This window comes from Mus caroli, unplaced genomic scaffold (genome assembly GCF_978045245.1).
Source record: "Mus caroli unplaced genomic scaffold, Mus_caroli_1 scaffold_13, whole genome shotgun sequence".
Lineage (NCBI taxonomy): Eukaryota > Metazoa > Chordata > Mammalia > Rodentia > Muridae > Mus > Mus caroli.
Genome location: NW_028227268.1, coordinates 24,833,615 through 24,849,898, shown reverse-complemented (window position 1 = coordinate 24,849,898; position 16,284 = coordinate 24,833,615). Strand labels below are relative to the sequence as shown.

The 16,284-nt window shown below is 50.7% G+C and overlaps 1 protein-coding gene across 7 annotated transcripts in view; it reads left to right on the top strand.

Moving 5' to 3' along the window:
• Positions 1-16,284, top strand: part of Arhgap23 (Rho GTPase activating protein 23) — a 99,274-nt gene that overhangs the window by 62,293 nt on the left and 20,697 nt on the right. For all 7 annotated transcript variants that reach the window (XM_085829599.1, XM_021177408.2, XM_029483623.1 and 4 more), the window contains 5 exons: positions 213-368; positions 3,984-4,062; positions 8,606-8,679; positions 8,915-9,004; positions 9,618-9,743. In XM_085829599.1, the coding sequence (XP_085685725.1) occupies positions 213-368; positions 3,984-4,062; positions 8,606-8,679; positions 8,915-9,004; positions 9,618-9,743 (525 nt within the window). The remainder of the gene's footprint in view (positions 1-212; positions 369-3,983; positions 4,063-8,605; positions 8,680-8,914; positions 9,005-9,617; positions 9,744-16,284) is intronic.

Below are 16,284 nucleotides of genomic sequence, written 5' to 3'. Positions count from 1 at the left end.
TCATGTACACAGCCAGGTGGCTGCCGAACTGAGGTCCGCTCTGGTTTGCACCTTCTGAGTCCGTGGCTCATACTAGTTCTGACCCTTAGATGGAGGCCATAAGGACTTCATCTCCTCGGGTGTCCTGGTAGCAGCTCTGGTCTTAATTCTCTACCACTTAGCCTCCTACCCCAGCCATCTCCCTAATACCTCTCCCATGTTTGTGCTCCTAGCGTGTCCCCCTGATCGTGGCTGCCTGCTGCCGTATTGTGGAGGCCCGGGGGCTGGAATCAACTGGTATTTACCGGGTACCTGGCAATAATGCAGTGGTGTCTAGCCTGCAGGAGCAGCTCAACCGTGGGCCCAGTGACATCAACCTGCAGGATGAGGTGGGTGTGGCTCGGCTGCTGGTGGAGTCCAGGAACTGCCTGGTTGTACTCACCATGTTCTACTCTGCTTGTCACTGGGCCACAGTGTCCAGGTGGCAGGAGAAAGCCTGCCTGCCCAGTCAGCAGGCCCAGTGGGCACCTCCCCAATGATGGCCCGAAAAGAAATGGAGCCCTGGCCTGCTGGGTACTGAGACAGAGGCAGCTGTTTTGTTTTGTTTTGTTTCAGAGAGGGTCCTCTATGTAGCCCAGGCTGATCCTCTGCCTCTGCCTTCCAAGAGCTGGGATTATAGATATGTGCAGTGGCAGGGCAGCTGTCCTCCCTGGCTGGGTGACAGTTTTGCATGAGCACTTAGGAAGGCCCAGTTCTCTCAGCTAAAATCAAATACAAATATGGGCAGAGAGAGGGCTGAACACTTGCTGGGAATTGAACTTCCAAGAGAGCCAGCTAGTGAGTTTTTTTTTTTTTTTTTTTTTTTTTTTTTTTTTTATGCCTCCTGCTGCTCTTCCTGCCTCCCCTCCCTCTCCTCTCCATCCTCATCCTGCCCACCCTCTCTCCTTTCTACAGTCCTTTCGCACCAGGCAAAATGGACTGGATTCCATGGGCCACTGAGGTTCAAAGAACCCTGGCCTGGCGGAAGAGGGTGCGCCTTGCTTTCATGGTGGCCGGCCACCAGTGTGTAGCCTGGAAAGAGAGGCTGAAGCTGAGAGCAGACTGTAGCTGCTGACAGTGCACCAAAGAGGGGGTAGCATGACTGGCAGTTTTCAAATGATTCCTGGAGTCTTAGATTCCCAGAGGGGCTTTGAAGAGGCCACACTCAGGTCGAGACCCCTTCCTTTGCTGGATGGAGGGCCACCCTGCTCTGCTCTGAGCTTTTCACATCTATTCGTTTATTTGCTGGGGGCTCTACACAGACTTTGTGTATGCTGTGGTGCACGTGTGGAAGTTGGTTCTTTCTTTCCATCATGTGCGTCCCGGAGAGCAAACTTGGCTCATCAGGCTTGGCACAAGCACCTTTACCTGAGTGCCCCTCTCACTAGCCCACCTTGGGTTTTTGTGTTAAGATTTTATTTGACCAAAGGGGCTCTAATGCAAAGGGCTTTTCGGGGGGAAGCCATGAATCTGGCTAGTGAAGCACCACAGACCCATGAGCTGCCATTAAGCACTTGTGTGTAAGAGGAGGGAGAGATTGCTGAGGGATGGAGCAGAGGCAGCCTCCAGAGTTCCTGAGGGTATAGGAGAGCAGGTGGGAGAGTTGGCAGGGAATGACAGCGTTGTTTGAGACTCGTGGAAGGGTTTGAGGGTTGGAAAAAGGTGGATATACTTTTTGTGTTTGGGGGTGGGGATGGTAAGACCCAGGGGAGTGATGGGTTCCTAAAGCTTTTGACCTTGAACCAGAGGACAGTGAGGAACTTTTGGTGGATCTCGGGGGAGCACTGCTGAGGGTAGGGTGTGAGCGAGAGTGAAGCTGAGGCTTTGTGGAGAGCTGAGAGTGCAAGCCCGGGAGCAGAGGGGGAGGAAAGAAGCCCAGAGATGCTGGAGTCACTAAGGGTCAGGATAACAGAGGGCCCTGAGTAAGTGGAGGCCAGGAGAGGGAGGAAGGACAGGCAGAGAGACCAGAAGGAGGACTGGTATCTGTGTGAGGAACAGGTTGGCTTGAGGAGAAGCTGAAGGAGGAGATGAGTCAGATTGTGGCCCTACTGCATTTGGGATGATGGCACATCACCTATATGGGTTGACAGTATCCTCAGGCCCTGACTAAGTGGGGTCATGTGACAGCCTGGGACCAAGGGAAAAGGCAGACTGAGACCAGCTTGGAAGGGCAGAAGGAAAGAGCTCTTAGGAAGCTGGTGTGGGAGCAGACCCTATCAGAGGAGACCAGACAGAGGGAGAGGAGAGGTGCTCAGCCCCCAGGGAGGAACTGAGAGGGACCTGTAGGAACCGCCCCCGACCGGGTCAGCATTCAGTGAAATACATCAGCTCGCCTTAGCCAGGAAGAAGAGAGGCCAGAGTTGGAGGGGTGGCTGGCCTGACCCAGGGTTGAGCTGGCATGCTCAGTGGGCTGGCTGCAGCTTAGTAGCGGGCATCACTCACACAGATAATGTTTTAATCAGTGCTTTGGTGAACTGTGGGACGTCAGTACTGTGTATGCGCCCATGGAGAGGGTGATGTTGGGCACTCTGGCACAGAGCCAAGGCTCTTTGTGAATGGTCTGTGTCTCTGCTGACTTGTTTCCTTGCTCTCTGGGCAGTTCTGAGACAGGAACTCAGAACTAGAGCATAAGCCTAGCACCTAGCTATGCATGTAGGGTGTTGGCGCCCCCTGGTGGACAGAGTGAACTGTCTATTCCCGTAGATGATTAGAGCAGATTCTCTTCCCTAGCTCAGTGGCCATCTGAGGCAAATTAATCATGTACTGAGGTGTGCATGTGGTAGTGTAGTGGAGGAAATTTAGTGCCATCCCTGGCCATATCCTCCTACATATGTGGTGCTCCCTCAGCCCAGATGGGAAAGCCAAAATAGCCTGCCTGGAGACTCCGAGCAGGTAAAAGTGCTTGCCAAGCAAGCCTGATGGTGAGCTGACACTTCCTCAGCACCCATGGAGGAAGGAGGGACTGACTCCCAGACTATGTCCTCCGACATCCCCACATGCACAGGTCCCAAACGCCCTGATAATAAAGAAGGAAGAAGGGCAGAGAGAGGGTTCAGTGGTTACAATGTTCACTGAGCAGGTCCCAGGACCCATGGTCATGCCAGATGGGTATGGTAGCTCACCTGTAGTTCCTGTCTTCAGAAGATGGGGACAGGATCCCCAGAGCAAACTGGCTAAGGAGAGTAGGCACCGTGGTGTGCTCTGGGTTTGATGGAGACACCCTGCCATATTGAATAAGGTGGAGGAATGGTAGAGAATGATCAAGCCTTCACATGCATGAATGAGCGTGTACACTCCGATACTCATGCTCACATGTATACACACACACATGAAAATGGGAGACCCTTGGGGGACAAAAATCACCCCACACTTAGCTCATTTGGATCCTGGCCCCTCAGAGCACAGTCTCCTGGGAGATCGTGAAGAAGCCTCGGGAAGAACGTCAGAGTGTGGTGACGCCACAGATGACGCCGTGGTGGGATTCATGGGTGGCCGCTTAGACTTTGGCAGTGAGGCAGGGTGAGGAGGCATTCCTGTGCAGGGCAGGGCTGGAGAGTTCCACTAGGGGCCAGTGTGTGCACAGGGCCTGGGACAGGAAGGAGTTGGCACGCAAGCCCTGTGCTGTGCACACTTGCGCTTTGGGTGATGTGGCTGCTCAGAGGATCACTCCTAGCTGGGGAGAGTCAGGAGGAGGTGCTGGGCCTGGCACTTACAGATACACTGGAGATGTCCGGGCATGCTTATGTGGGGTAGCTGTCCTGACGTCTGTTCCCCACCCTTGGGCCCTCTTGCTTCTTGTGGAGGCAGTATTGAGCCCACTGAGCTGTCTGTAGTCAAGTATGTGTTCTGGACAGGCATGGAGGCCTGGGGACTTGGTGGCCTGGCTGGTCCTAGAGCTCGTATGGACATGGGAATGTGGGCCCCTGGGATCCTGTCTGTGTCCTGACGTCTCTGTTCTTCCTTAGCGCTGGCAGGACCTCAATGTCATCAGCAGCCTGCTCAAGGCTTTCTTTCGCAAGCTGCCGGAGCCTCTTTTCACTGATGGTGAGTAGTGGGTGGGGTTGGGAGGGGCATCCTATCCACTCCCGTCCCCACCATTCCTGGCCACACACTCTCTCTCTATCTGGGCTGTTGGTTTTAATTTTACAAGTATTTATTTTATAAGTAATGTTTATTATATTTAAAACACCAAAGATATTTGTGTATGTGAAATACCGAACCTGCCCATCTGTCCATCAGTCCTGACTCCATCCTCCCTTGCTGAGGTCATGGCCATGCTCTGAGCAGTCTCTGTAGCCTAGCACTGCCCCCTGTAACAGGTCCCTGAGCAGGGACTGTTATCAAACTCCTTCATGGGCCGAGACACGGACTCAGAGGGGTAAAGTGACTTGCTAAGGTCACCCAGCCTGTGTGTGGCACAGCCACATTCCACCTCAGACTTCCACAGAAACCTGTCTCAAGCCCTTTATTATCAGTTTGAGCAAGTGTAGCAGCGCATGCATGCCTCCAATCCCAGCACTCAGGAGGCTGCGGCAGGAGGATGATGCTTTTGAGGCCAGCCTGGGCTACATAGAGAGCTATAAAACAAAAGTCTGTTTCAAAATCAAAATTACAAGTAGTGTATAGTAGCGTATACCTTTAGCCTCAGTACTCGGGAGGCAGAGGCAGACGGATCTCTGTAAGTTCGAGGCCAGCCTGGTCTACACAGAGAGTTTCAGGACAGCCAGGGCTACACAGAGAAACCCTGTCTCAAAATTCAACACAAAACAAAAATTATGCACAGACAAAGCAGTTCTGTCAACCTGTTGTGTTTCTTTCCTGACCTTTCCACTGTGAGGCTATGGGTGAGACACCCAGACCAACCCAGGGCGGAGTGACAGACGGAGCTCAGTGATGCGCTGATGAATGGTGACAACTGGCCCTGCGGGAGAAAAAGTCCCAGGGTGTTACATTTTCCAGTTTCTGTGGTGTGAATACTTTCACTGTGACGTACTTCAAGCCATTGGCATGGTATTCCCAACACAGACAGGAGAGAGACTTCCATTGTGTCTGCACAGCCAGTTATGAGCAGGTCGCAGCTTCTCTGCTGAGAGAAATACAGTCAGAAAAAGCTATGCTTTCCAGATGGCTCCTCTACTGATGGGAATTTAGATGGGTTAAAACCAGGCGGTGCCCCTCCTTGAATCTGTCTTTACAAGCCTGGACCTGTGCTGGAGGTGGAGGCTTAGGTGTGGAGCGGTAGGTCAGTCTCCTGTAAGGGCTGGTGTGGCTTTCACAAGGAGGAGGCCGAATTCATATTCACACAAGCAAGTGTGCAAGTAGGTCTCTGTCACCTTTTCAATTATATGTATCTCCCCACCCCACCTCCACCTTCCCCCCCCAAGACAGGGTTTCTCTGTGTAGCCCTGGCTGTTCTGGAGCTTGCTCTGTAGACAGACTGGCCTCCAACTCATAGATCGTCTCCCTCCCCTCTCCCCCTGCCGAGTGCAAGGATTAAAAGTGTGCATCACCGTGGCCTGGCTTATTTTATTTATCTGGTGGGGGTGGGGGTGGGGCAGGGGTGCATGTGCTATTTGTGGAGGTTCTTGTCTTCCAACCTGTTGGTCTCGGGGATTGAACTCTGGTCCTCAGACTTGGTAGTGGATACTCTATCTGCCAAGCCAGCTCATCAGCTGCCTTATTTTGCTTTACTTTTTTCTTTTTGTTTACTTATTTCATTTTGCTTGTGGAGCTGTTCTCCAGGCATGTATGTCTATGCTTGGTGCCTAAGGAGGTTAGAATAGGGTATTGGATCCCCTGGAACTGGAGTTACAGATGGTTGTGAGCCATGGGAATTGAACCTGGGTCCTCTGTAAGGGCAAGAAGTGCTGTTAACCACTGAGCCAGCCCCCTATTGCTTCATTTGAGACACTAAGTTACTCAGGCTGGCTTTGAACGTCTGACGGTCTCCTCTCTGTCCCTGAGTATCTGGAATTCCAGGCAGGCATCGCCACACCTTGTTTGTAATTTTCTTCTTTTCTGCAGTCTGGGCATCAAGTAGAGGGCCTTGCGCATTCTGGATATGCACACTGCCACTGGACGGCATCCCTGGCTTAGTTATTAGGGCTTGGAGCCTTGATCATCAGGAGGGGGATGGTCTTGTGGTTGTTTCAGTGCCTTGCCTCCTTTCAAGGGAAGGTGAGGCTCTTTTTGTTAGTTTTCTGGCTCTATGTAGAAGTCAGGCCGGGGTTCTCCCTCCCAGCCCCATGCTCCCAGAAATAAGACTCAGACTCAAAATATCTTTACAAAAGACTCTAGCCATATAGCTCAGCCCTTCTCTGACTGGATCATAACTTAGCATAGGCCAGTTATTCTAATCTACATTCTGCCACGTGGCTGGTTACCTGTGCTTAGGTACCATGGGCAAATCTCCCAAGCCTCGCTCTATCCCAGAATTCTTTCTGCCTCCTGGATGTCCCACCTTCTACTCTACCATTTCCTATAGGACATAGGTTAATTGACAGGTGATGCATCCATACACTACGCAAGAATTCTCTCTACAGCTCTGCCCATTTCCTCTGTCATTCATACTATGCACCTATATTTTTATTGGGTCATCTGTGTGCTCTTGATTTGTGGGAACAATTTTTTGTATATGATATACATTGAGCTTTGCTGGTCTTTGCAGTTATTTCTATAGCCCCACCCCTGACTTTTTATTTTTCTCTTAGACAAGGTCTTGTTATACTGCCCAGGCTAACCTCATACTTGAAACAATCCTCCTGTCTCAGCCTTCTGGATGTTGGGGTTACAGGTGTATACCATCACAGGCAGCTGGCATTTCCCTTTGGACTTTTCAGTCTGGAAACTGAAAGCAGCATTTAAAATTATATTTACAGAATTTTATTTATTTATTTATTTATTTATTTATTTATTTATTTATTGAGTATGGAAGGCAGGAACCATAGCATTCATGTGGAGGTCAGAGGTCAACCTCCTAGAGTCAATTCCCCTCCCACCAGGTGGGACTGGGGATTGAATTCAGGTCGTCAGGTTTGGCAGTGAGTTCATTTACCCACTGAGCCACCTCATGAACCCTGAAAACATTTGTTTGTTTGGTTGTTTGGTTGGTTGGTTGGTTTTTCAAGACAGGGTTTCTCTTTGTATCCTTGGCTGACCTGGAACTCACTCTGTAGACCAGGCTGGCTTTGAACTCTCAGAGATCCACCTGCCTCTGCTTCCCAAGTGCTGGGATTAAAGGCATGCGCCACCACTGCCTGGCTGAGGACTTTTTAAAGGCCCAAACAATTACCCTTTCTTTAATGGATTGAGTATTTCATATTTAGACCCTGTGCTTATAAAAATATTTCTCCCTGTGATTTTTTTTTCTTTTGAGACAAGTTCTTACTCCAGCTTAGGCTGGCCTCAGACTTAGAGAAATCCTCCTGCCTTAGCCCCCTAAGTGCTGAGATCATAGGCGTGAGCCATCGTGCCAGGCTTGCTTTTGATCCTTTAAAAACTGTTATAGTTGGTTAGTTAGTTAGTTAGTTAGTTTGGGGGCAGTGCACAAACATGCCATGTTGTTCATGTCGAGGTCAAAGGACAGCTCTCATGATTCAGTTTTCTTCTTCTGCTCTGTGGAACCCTGGGGTTGAACTCAGGGCATCATACTTGGCAGCAAGCCCCTTTAGACACAGAGCCAGCTCACAGGCACTCACCTTTGATATTTCCATCTCTATATTAGACTCTTTCATACAGGTAAACTAACTTGTGTTGCATGAGGTAGAAATGGCTGCTCTCTCACTGGCCCCAGGAAACCCCTCACCCATCACCACGGCCTTTGCCCTGTATGACTCTCAGGCCTTCCCACTGCCCTATGTGTACATCCTCAGAAGCCATTGGCTGACATCCCGTGTCTTCAAATATTACCCTTCATTTTATGAGTCAGGATCTCTCACTGAGTCCCCAGGTCATGCCAGTTAGCTAGAGTAAATAGCCAGTGAGCTCCAGGGGTTCCCGTACTTGGGTGACAGGGCGTGCTGCCACAGCAAAGCTTTTTATGTGAAGCTGTGGCTCCAGATTCAGGTCCTCGGGCTGGCAGGGCAAGCAGTTCACCCACTGAGCCATCTCCCCAGCCCTAAGCCATAATCTGGATGAACTTGGTTTTATATCTTGGGGTGCTGGGGGTGGTACCGACGACCTGGCCATGGTAAGCTCCTGTTTGCTGAGGTTGCCCCGGCTAACCTGATGGAGGCTGCAGGCCCAAGGAGAGTAGGGAAAAGGGCTTACTACCCTCAGTATTGAGGTTCCCTGGGGACATCTTTAGGAACCTTGGGACTGGTGGGGCAGGTGAGGAGTCTGAAGCATCCTCCTCTTTTTTTCTGACCTACTGAGTCTTGGGATCCTTAGTCTTGAGACAAAGGGAGGGGAGCTGGGGACCCTTTTCAGGGATCAGCTAAAAGCTCTGGTCTTCATCCCAGATGAACACCCCAGGCTGCGTCAATGTCTTCCCCTCCTGAATGGGATTCTCAGCTCCCAAGAGTGGGGAAGCAGGGGGAAGGGGGAGAGGGGCTGCCTCCCACCACTGAGGCTCTTTCCTGTGTTCTAGACAAATACAATGACTTCATCGAGGCCAATCGGATAGAAGATTCCAGGGAAAGGATGAAGACACTGCGGAAGCTGGTGAGGAAAGGAGGCACCGGCAGGCGGGAGGGGCAGCTGGGTAGCTTTCTCACAGAGGCTTCAAAGGTCTTTTTTCACCAAAAGCCTCAGTTTCCCCACCTGTACCAAGGAAGGGCATTGCAAGGTGGATTTTAGCTCCATACAGTTGGATGATGGGAGTCCCTTTAGGGTATGTGGAGCCAGGATTGGAGAGATTGTCACAACCTGATCCTGTTTCCTTCCTCCTGTCCCCTAGATCCGGGATCTCCCAGGACACTACTATGAAACACTTAAGTTCCTTGTGGGCCATCTCAAGACCATTGCTGACCACTCAGAGAAGAACAAGGTGTGTGCTGCTCCCTGTGGAGTCTGGGAGCCCGGGCCACAGGATCGAGGCCCTGTGAGCCTCCCTCTTCCTAAAGGTTCCCTTTCTGGCAACCCTAGCCAGTACAGCCGCCAGCAGCTAGCCAGCGCTGTTCCCTCGTAGAGCAAGCTCCGGTGTCCTGAGGGACATGGGGAGGCCAAGAGCTCAGTCCTCCATGCAGGGTGGCATTTGTCCTCTGAGCCAGTTCCAGTCCCTGCACCCTGCATCTTCCTAGTCCATGTCTTTGTCTTTTGGTTCTACAGTGGAGAAAAAGAAGTAAATTATAGGGTTTCTACTTGTTCTAAAATACCCTAGAATCTCCAACATGTCTCCTATGCTAGAATCCCCACAGCTATTACTAACCTCGGGCCCCCCTCGATGGGTCTGTGAGGTGGGCATGATCAAGGCTGTCAGGCCTGGACATGAGAGACTTTGAACATCCAGCTTAAATTCTGTTCAGCAAACCTCTTTGCCCATGTGAGATGTCTGTCCCCCCACTCTAAGGACATGTCAGAGTTGGGGATGGTGGCCTCAGTGACCCAGAGAGGTCATGTTCAAAGCAATGATCCTGGGATTTTCCCCTCCCCCAACCCAGATGGAACCCCGGAACCTGGCTCTGGTCTTCGGGCCAACGCTGGTAAGGACATCTGAAGACAACATGACAGACATGGTGACCCACATGCCGGACCGCTACAAGATCGTGGAGACGCTGATCCAGCATGTAAGTGCCCATTGCATATTTTTATACCAGATGCCCAGGACCAGACTGTGCTCCTGCCAGCCTGTGTGCCCCGGGATGCTTGCAGAAGCACCCGCTGCCAAAGAGGGCACTGCTAGGGGGCTGCCTGGCTCACAGCAGTGACAGGCTGCCATCAACACCAACAAGAGGAACAAGATTGGAAGAAGAGTCAGGGAGGAGATGCAGGGATAGGACCATGGGGCTGAAGACTGATGCACAGGCTCCTCACTAGGCTGTTGTAGGGGACGTGGCCTGCAGAACTGGGCACAGTGTGATTTGGGTGTCAGAGGTCTGTTCCCCAACAGCCCCAGGCCAGGTCAGGGAGCACAGGAGGTACAGGACAGGGAGCAAGGACAAGGCCACACCCTCCATGATGCTCTGGTGCCAGCCACTGCTCACCTCCCTTCTGACTCCTAGTGAGCCCTGCCTCCTGCAAGATTCTTGCTTTTGTCTAGGAAGGATGAAGAAACCATAGTGACCAGTAGAGGGCGATAGAGGCCTCTATCTTCTGAAGCCCACTCAAAAGGCTTCTTCTTGGGCACTGTTTCTCAACTCGTAGGTCGCCATTCACAGGGATTGCCTAAAATCATCAGAAGTCATTTATGTGACAGCTCACAGCAATAAGGAAATTACAGTTATGAAGTAGAACAAACTGTTATGGTTGGGGGTCACCTCAACGTGAGGGACTGTATTAACGGTCACAGCCCTGTGAAGCTTCAGGACCTCTGGCTTAGAGGCTCAAGGGTGGGTTTTGTGAATCCCACTTACCTCTGTGACAGCCACACATCGTGGACCCTCCTGCAGTGCCCTCCTGCAGAGGAAATAAGGTCAGGCTTTGGTCACAGGAAGGGAGCTGTGGCCCTCCTCTTCTCAGACACCACAGGGAAGAAAAGCTGAGTCTTGTCACCACTTACAGAGAAGGGAAAACAGTGCTGAGGGAGGGGATCACCTGTGCAAGGCCACACACCAAGAAATGGCATCTGCAGGAGTTTAACCAGGTCTGTATACTCAGGGCCGACTTCCCAGCGGGCAGCTGCCAGGCCAGGGGATGGAGGCTGCAGTGGGCTTGGGTCATGCTGACTCTGTGGCCTGATCATCCGTTCTTTCACCCCATGTCCGGGATCTGGCTGCATCACGGCCTGCTCTCTACCAGCATTGGGCGGGCCACCTGGATGCTAAGCCCGCTGGCCACACAGGCATCCCTGTGTGACCTGGGAGGGGTTTGGTCTCAAGCACCAGGATCCCCAGAGGTGCCCATGAGGGGAGCCGTGGTTGAGAGGGAGGGAGGGAGGGCGTCTGGCTGTATGGTTTTTGGAGAAGTTGCTGGAAGCCTAAGGCCTGTGGTCAACACAGGAGTTTCTGGAAGAGCAGCCTTTGAGAAGAAAGCAGGCCAGTAGCAAGTGGGCTTTCCTGGAGGCAGTGTCTGCCACTCAGTAGGGCAGGGGGCACGTCCGTCCGTATAGATGCATACATAGCCTAGCGCGTGGGTGGTGAACAAGGTGTTTACTAAGCGACTGAGTCAGCGAATGAGTGACCTGCTGAGGCTAGGCAGACTAGGCCTTCCTGCAGGGATTCATTTCTGACAAACAGCTGAGCTGGGGAATTTCCATTCTCAGCCTTCCAGGCCTGGGGATAACTTTAACTTTGAGCAGGCTCCTTGGGCCAGACCACCTAAGAGTCTGGAGATCTCTACAGGAGCAGCAGAGGCCGGCAGAGGTGGCTTGTATAGACTGAAGTCAGTCCTGGCCAGACAGTGACCATTGGAATTAGCAGATAGCATTAACTCCTGGGATTTCGGCCCCAATAGCTTCCTACAGTAGATCCTGTTACAAAAGGAAGCGTGCTGTCCCCAGGCTTCCAGGCCAGACTTCATGAGGTAGAGGGTGGGCAGTGTGAACGGGGCTGCTTCAGAGGAAAGAGGAGGAGACCCTGGTGCTTAGTGGAAGTCACCCCGCAGCCTTGCTGTGCTTCCCCAGGTCAGCTGGCACCCAGAGCCCAGAGTGGAGGATTTAGTCATTTATTCGGTGCATGTGGGGCCCTGATACTCCTCAGCCTTGGCACTTTTTCTTTCCCATGTTAGGGACGGTGCCCAGGGCATTGGGTGTGCTATCCCAGTGTTCTTGCACCGAGACACAGTGCTGACAGTGCTCTTCGGTGTGTTGGAGGGTACTTGACACCGTTGCTGTCCTCTGGCCCTTGATACCAGACTGTCTCCTCAACTGTGACATTAGGAAATAGGTCTGTGCCAGGCAGGGAGAGCGAGTTCAAGGCCAGCCAGACGTCACTGAGTTTGAGGAGAGCCCCAGCGGTAGACTGAGACCCATGGCCGTTTTCTCCCCTTTCTCCACATTTTTTGGACCTTTGTAGGGACACGTTGTATGTTATATGTTCCTCAGACTGTGAGAGGATGTTTGATGTAAGGAAGGACCACGCCCAGGCCTGGCCGCATTGTGGGCGGAGCATGAGCACTTGCTTCAGCAAATTTAGTTGTCTTTAGTCGGGGTTTTTTTTTTTTTTTTTTTTTTTTTGGTTTTTTGAGACAGGGTTTCTCTGTATAGCCCTGGCTGTCCTGGAACTCACTTTGTAGACCAGGCTGGCCTCGAACTCAGAAATCCGCCTGCCTCTGCCTCCCGAGTGCTGGGATTAGTCGGGTTTTTTATTCTCCTTTATATATATAGTATGTTTATTATTTATTTTGAGGGTCCCACTATTAAACCCTAGCCTACAATTTTCTGTGTAGACCAAGCTGACCCAAACTCATAGAGGCCTTCCTCCCTCTCCCTCTGAAGTTCTGAGTTAAGGCATGTGCTGCCGTGCCTGGCTGGTATCTATATTTTATATGTATAGTTATTTCCCACGTTCCTTCTATCTGTCTTTTAAGTTTTTTGAGCTAATAAACAAAATAATGGGTTTCATTATGGCGTTTTCATAGTGTCACTGTTTCGCCAGCTTCCCCACTGTCCCCTCTGTCCCCTTTGCACCCCCTTTTATTTATTAGCAGTAGTGTGTATGTGCATAGTCTGGGGGTACACATTTTGGGGGTGCTGGAGATCAGAGGACAGCTCAGGAGTTGGTTCTCCTCCTCTTACTGTGGGTCCTGGGGGTTGAACTCACACTGCCTGGCTTGCACAGTAAGTGCCTTTACCACTGGGCCATGGCGACGGTGCCCACGCCCGTGCTGGTGTCCTGTCCCTCCTCCGTGAGCACCCCTTTTCCTCTGTGTCACGCTCCGTTACCCTCTCCCTTCTAAGCTCCCTGTCCATTACTGTCTCTCCCTCCCTGAACTTGGCCCCTTCCATCTTCATGGCTATGAGAAAACAGGAAGTATTTGTCTTTCTGAATCTGGCTTCACGTAAAGATGTACAGTTCTGCCCTTTTCGGGCAGATGTCATGATTTTGATTCAGCTGTAAACATGGCCAGGCATGTAGTTTTGTTTTTAGCTTTTGAGGAATCTCTACACTGACTTCTGTAATGGCTGCACCAGGTTTATATCCCCGCCAGCACCGAGTAAGCGAGTAAGCGTGACTCTCCCCCACATCCTCGCAAGCCCTTGTTACTCTTCATTTTCTCTGTCTCTCCCACTCTCCCATTCCCTTCCCCCCAACTCCACCCCACCTGAGACTGGCCTTGAACTCCTGATCCTCTGGCCTCTACTTCCTGAGTGCTGGGATTATAGGTGTGTAGCTATCCTGTTCCACTAGTTTACTGTTTTGTCCTAGGATGTAGTATAGTTTAAGGTCAGGCATTGTGACGCCCCTTCAGTTTTCCTCATTTAGCTTAATACAGGCTTACTATGTTGATGTATGCGCCTTCTATTCCTAGTGTGGTCATGAAGGACCTTGAGCTTTCTCTGTATCTGTTGAGATGATCACATCACTGTCCTTGATATATATTTACACGCTGCTTTACATTTATTGATTGGCACACATTCAACCTTGCACACCCCGATGAAAATGCCTTGGTCATGGTGTGTGGTAACTGTAATGTATTCTTGAGTTTGGCCTGCAAGTATTTGTAGATAATTTTTGTGGCCCTGGTAGTCAGGGAGATTGGTCTGCAGTTTTGTTCTCTGTTGGACGCTTGCCTATATGGCATCAGGCTAGATCTGACGTTGTAGAGTGACCTCAGGAGTGAGCTTCTCTCTGATAGGGGAACTGCTTCAGGGGTGCTGGGCGCTCTTCTGGAAAAGTTCGGTAGAATTTGCAGAGTTGTGCTAGGCAGGTCATTACTGCTTCAGTCTGATTGGTTTTGGTTTGGGGTTTGTTTGTTTGTTTGTTTTTTGTTTTTTCGAGATAGGGTTTCACTGTATAGTCCTAGCTGTCCTGGAACTCACTTTGTAGACCAGGCTGGTCTCGAACTCAGAAATCCACCTGCCTCTGAGTGCTGGGATTAAAGGTGTGTGCCACCACGCCCAGCTGGTTTTGGTTTTTGAGACAGGGTTTTTCTTTTTTGAGTGTGTGTGGGGGTGTTCGAGACAGGGTTAAGTAATGGGTGCGTGTGTGTGTGTGTGTGTGTGTGTGTGTGCGTGTGTGTCTATGTATGTATGTGCATGCAGCACCCATGAAGGCCAGAACGGCTTTTATGTGGTTGTGACCTGCCCAACATGGGTCCCAGGTGACAAACCCAAGTCTTCTGGAGAGCAGCAAGTGCCTTAAGTGCCAAGCTATGTCTCCAGCCCCTCTCTGTTGTTTTTTATTTTATTTTGGATGCACTATGTAGATTTGAGCAGGACATTTAAGTACTGCTGCACTGGGGCCACCTACTGTGTTTATTATCACCTGAGTGTCTCTTGTAGGAGTGGAAGCAGAGGTTCACACGCACACACACGTGTCACATCCATCTTAGACAGGGCTCGTCTGGGACTCCCAGTGTAGACCATCTGTAACCTGGGGCTTTTCCACTTGCCCCCCAATTCCTGAAAAATTACCAGAGGCCATCAGTTTTTTGGGCTTGTTCTCTGACTAGCTCATAACTTGTATAACCCATTTGTTCTGTTCTGTTTCTGCCCCATAGCTGGTTACTTACCTCTCGTGGTTTCATAGGTCTGAGTGACAAATCTTCTCTCACCTGACTAACTCCCAAAGTTCCTCTCTCTCCCCCCACCCCCACCCCCCGCCCCTGGCTGCCCCGCCTCCTATTTCCTGCCTTTTGCTAATAGGCCATTCATTTTTATTGACAGGTGATGCTTCCACACAGTACACACGAGATTCTCTCTACAATCATTTTTTAAATTAATTTTGTCTGAGGGTGGGGGTTATGCCTGCATACACATCTGTGTCCTGGTGTTCACAGAGATCAGAAGAGAGTGTTGAATCCCTCTAAATTGTAGCCCAGGATGCCCTTCAACTCACTGTGTAGCCAGGACGACACTGAACATACATGTGTGCTAAATGTCTGGTTTCTGTGGTGCTCGAGATCAACCCAGAGCCCCATGGACACTGGCAAGCAAGCGCCCTACCAACTGAGCTACGTCCTCAGCTCAAATGATTTTTATTATTGATTTTTCTGGTCCAATGGTGGTGATTTTTCCCCTCATCCTGAACAATGAATTCAGAGACTGCTGCATGCTGGATACGCACTCTGCCGACCGAGCCATGTACCCATCCTGTTCCCTTAACTACATGAAACATCTTTATTTCCTCTAATTTTGTTTTGAAGTTTACCGATTACGTACTAGAATTGCCACACTAGTTTTTTCAGCTTCTATTTGCTTGCCTTGCTGACTTGTATCCTTTGACTCTCAGTCTGTGGTGACCTTTGCTGGAGATGTGTCTCTTTACTGATGGGTTGAGGTAATTACATGAAAGGTTATAACTGAGTGATAGTTCTTAATTGCTGTAATTTAGTTGCTCGGATTATTGCTTGTCCTTTCCTCTCTCCCCTGTTAGCATCAAGGGCTTTTTATTATTCTGGACCTCTGCCTAGCTCTTCCTCATGAGATGTCGTCTTTCGTTCGTTCTCCTGCTTGAGACTTACTCCTGCAAGCCTCTTCTGCAGTGCTGGCTTCAAGAACTGCTGTAGTTTGTGCTCATCTTGAAATGGGCTTAGTTTTCTGTCAGTTTCAAGCCGTAGCTCTGCTGGGCCCAGGTTAGGGTTATTTACATACTCCTCGGCTTGAGAGGCATGCCTGGCTGCCTCTGGCCAGCTGCTGAGAGAGTTGGTGTTTTTCTGAGGGGTCTGCCTTTGTAAATGTGCTTCTTTTTATTTTTACACCTTGCCTGTAATCCGTCTTGATGAGCTTCTTGGGATTTGTTTTGGCGTCTCTTTGGGTGTCCGTTTGTTCTAGCTTTGGCCTTTTTCTGCTGTATTCTGACAGTCTGTATGTCTTTAGTTCTAGTCTCGGCTCCTTCTATCCTGTGAGGTTCAGGTGTGGTCTCTTGATCCTGCGTCAGAGTCCTGGCCATTTTGGCCATGCTCACTTTCCCCCCTGTGTTGTTACCCTGTTGTATTTTACCGCCTGTCCTCTGAGGCCAGCTGTGGTGAAACACCTTGACCAACTGGGGTGGGGGTTGTTTTGTTGAC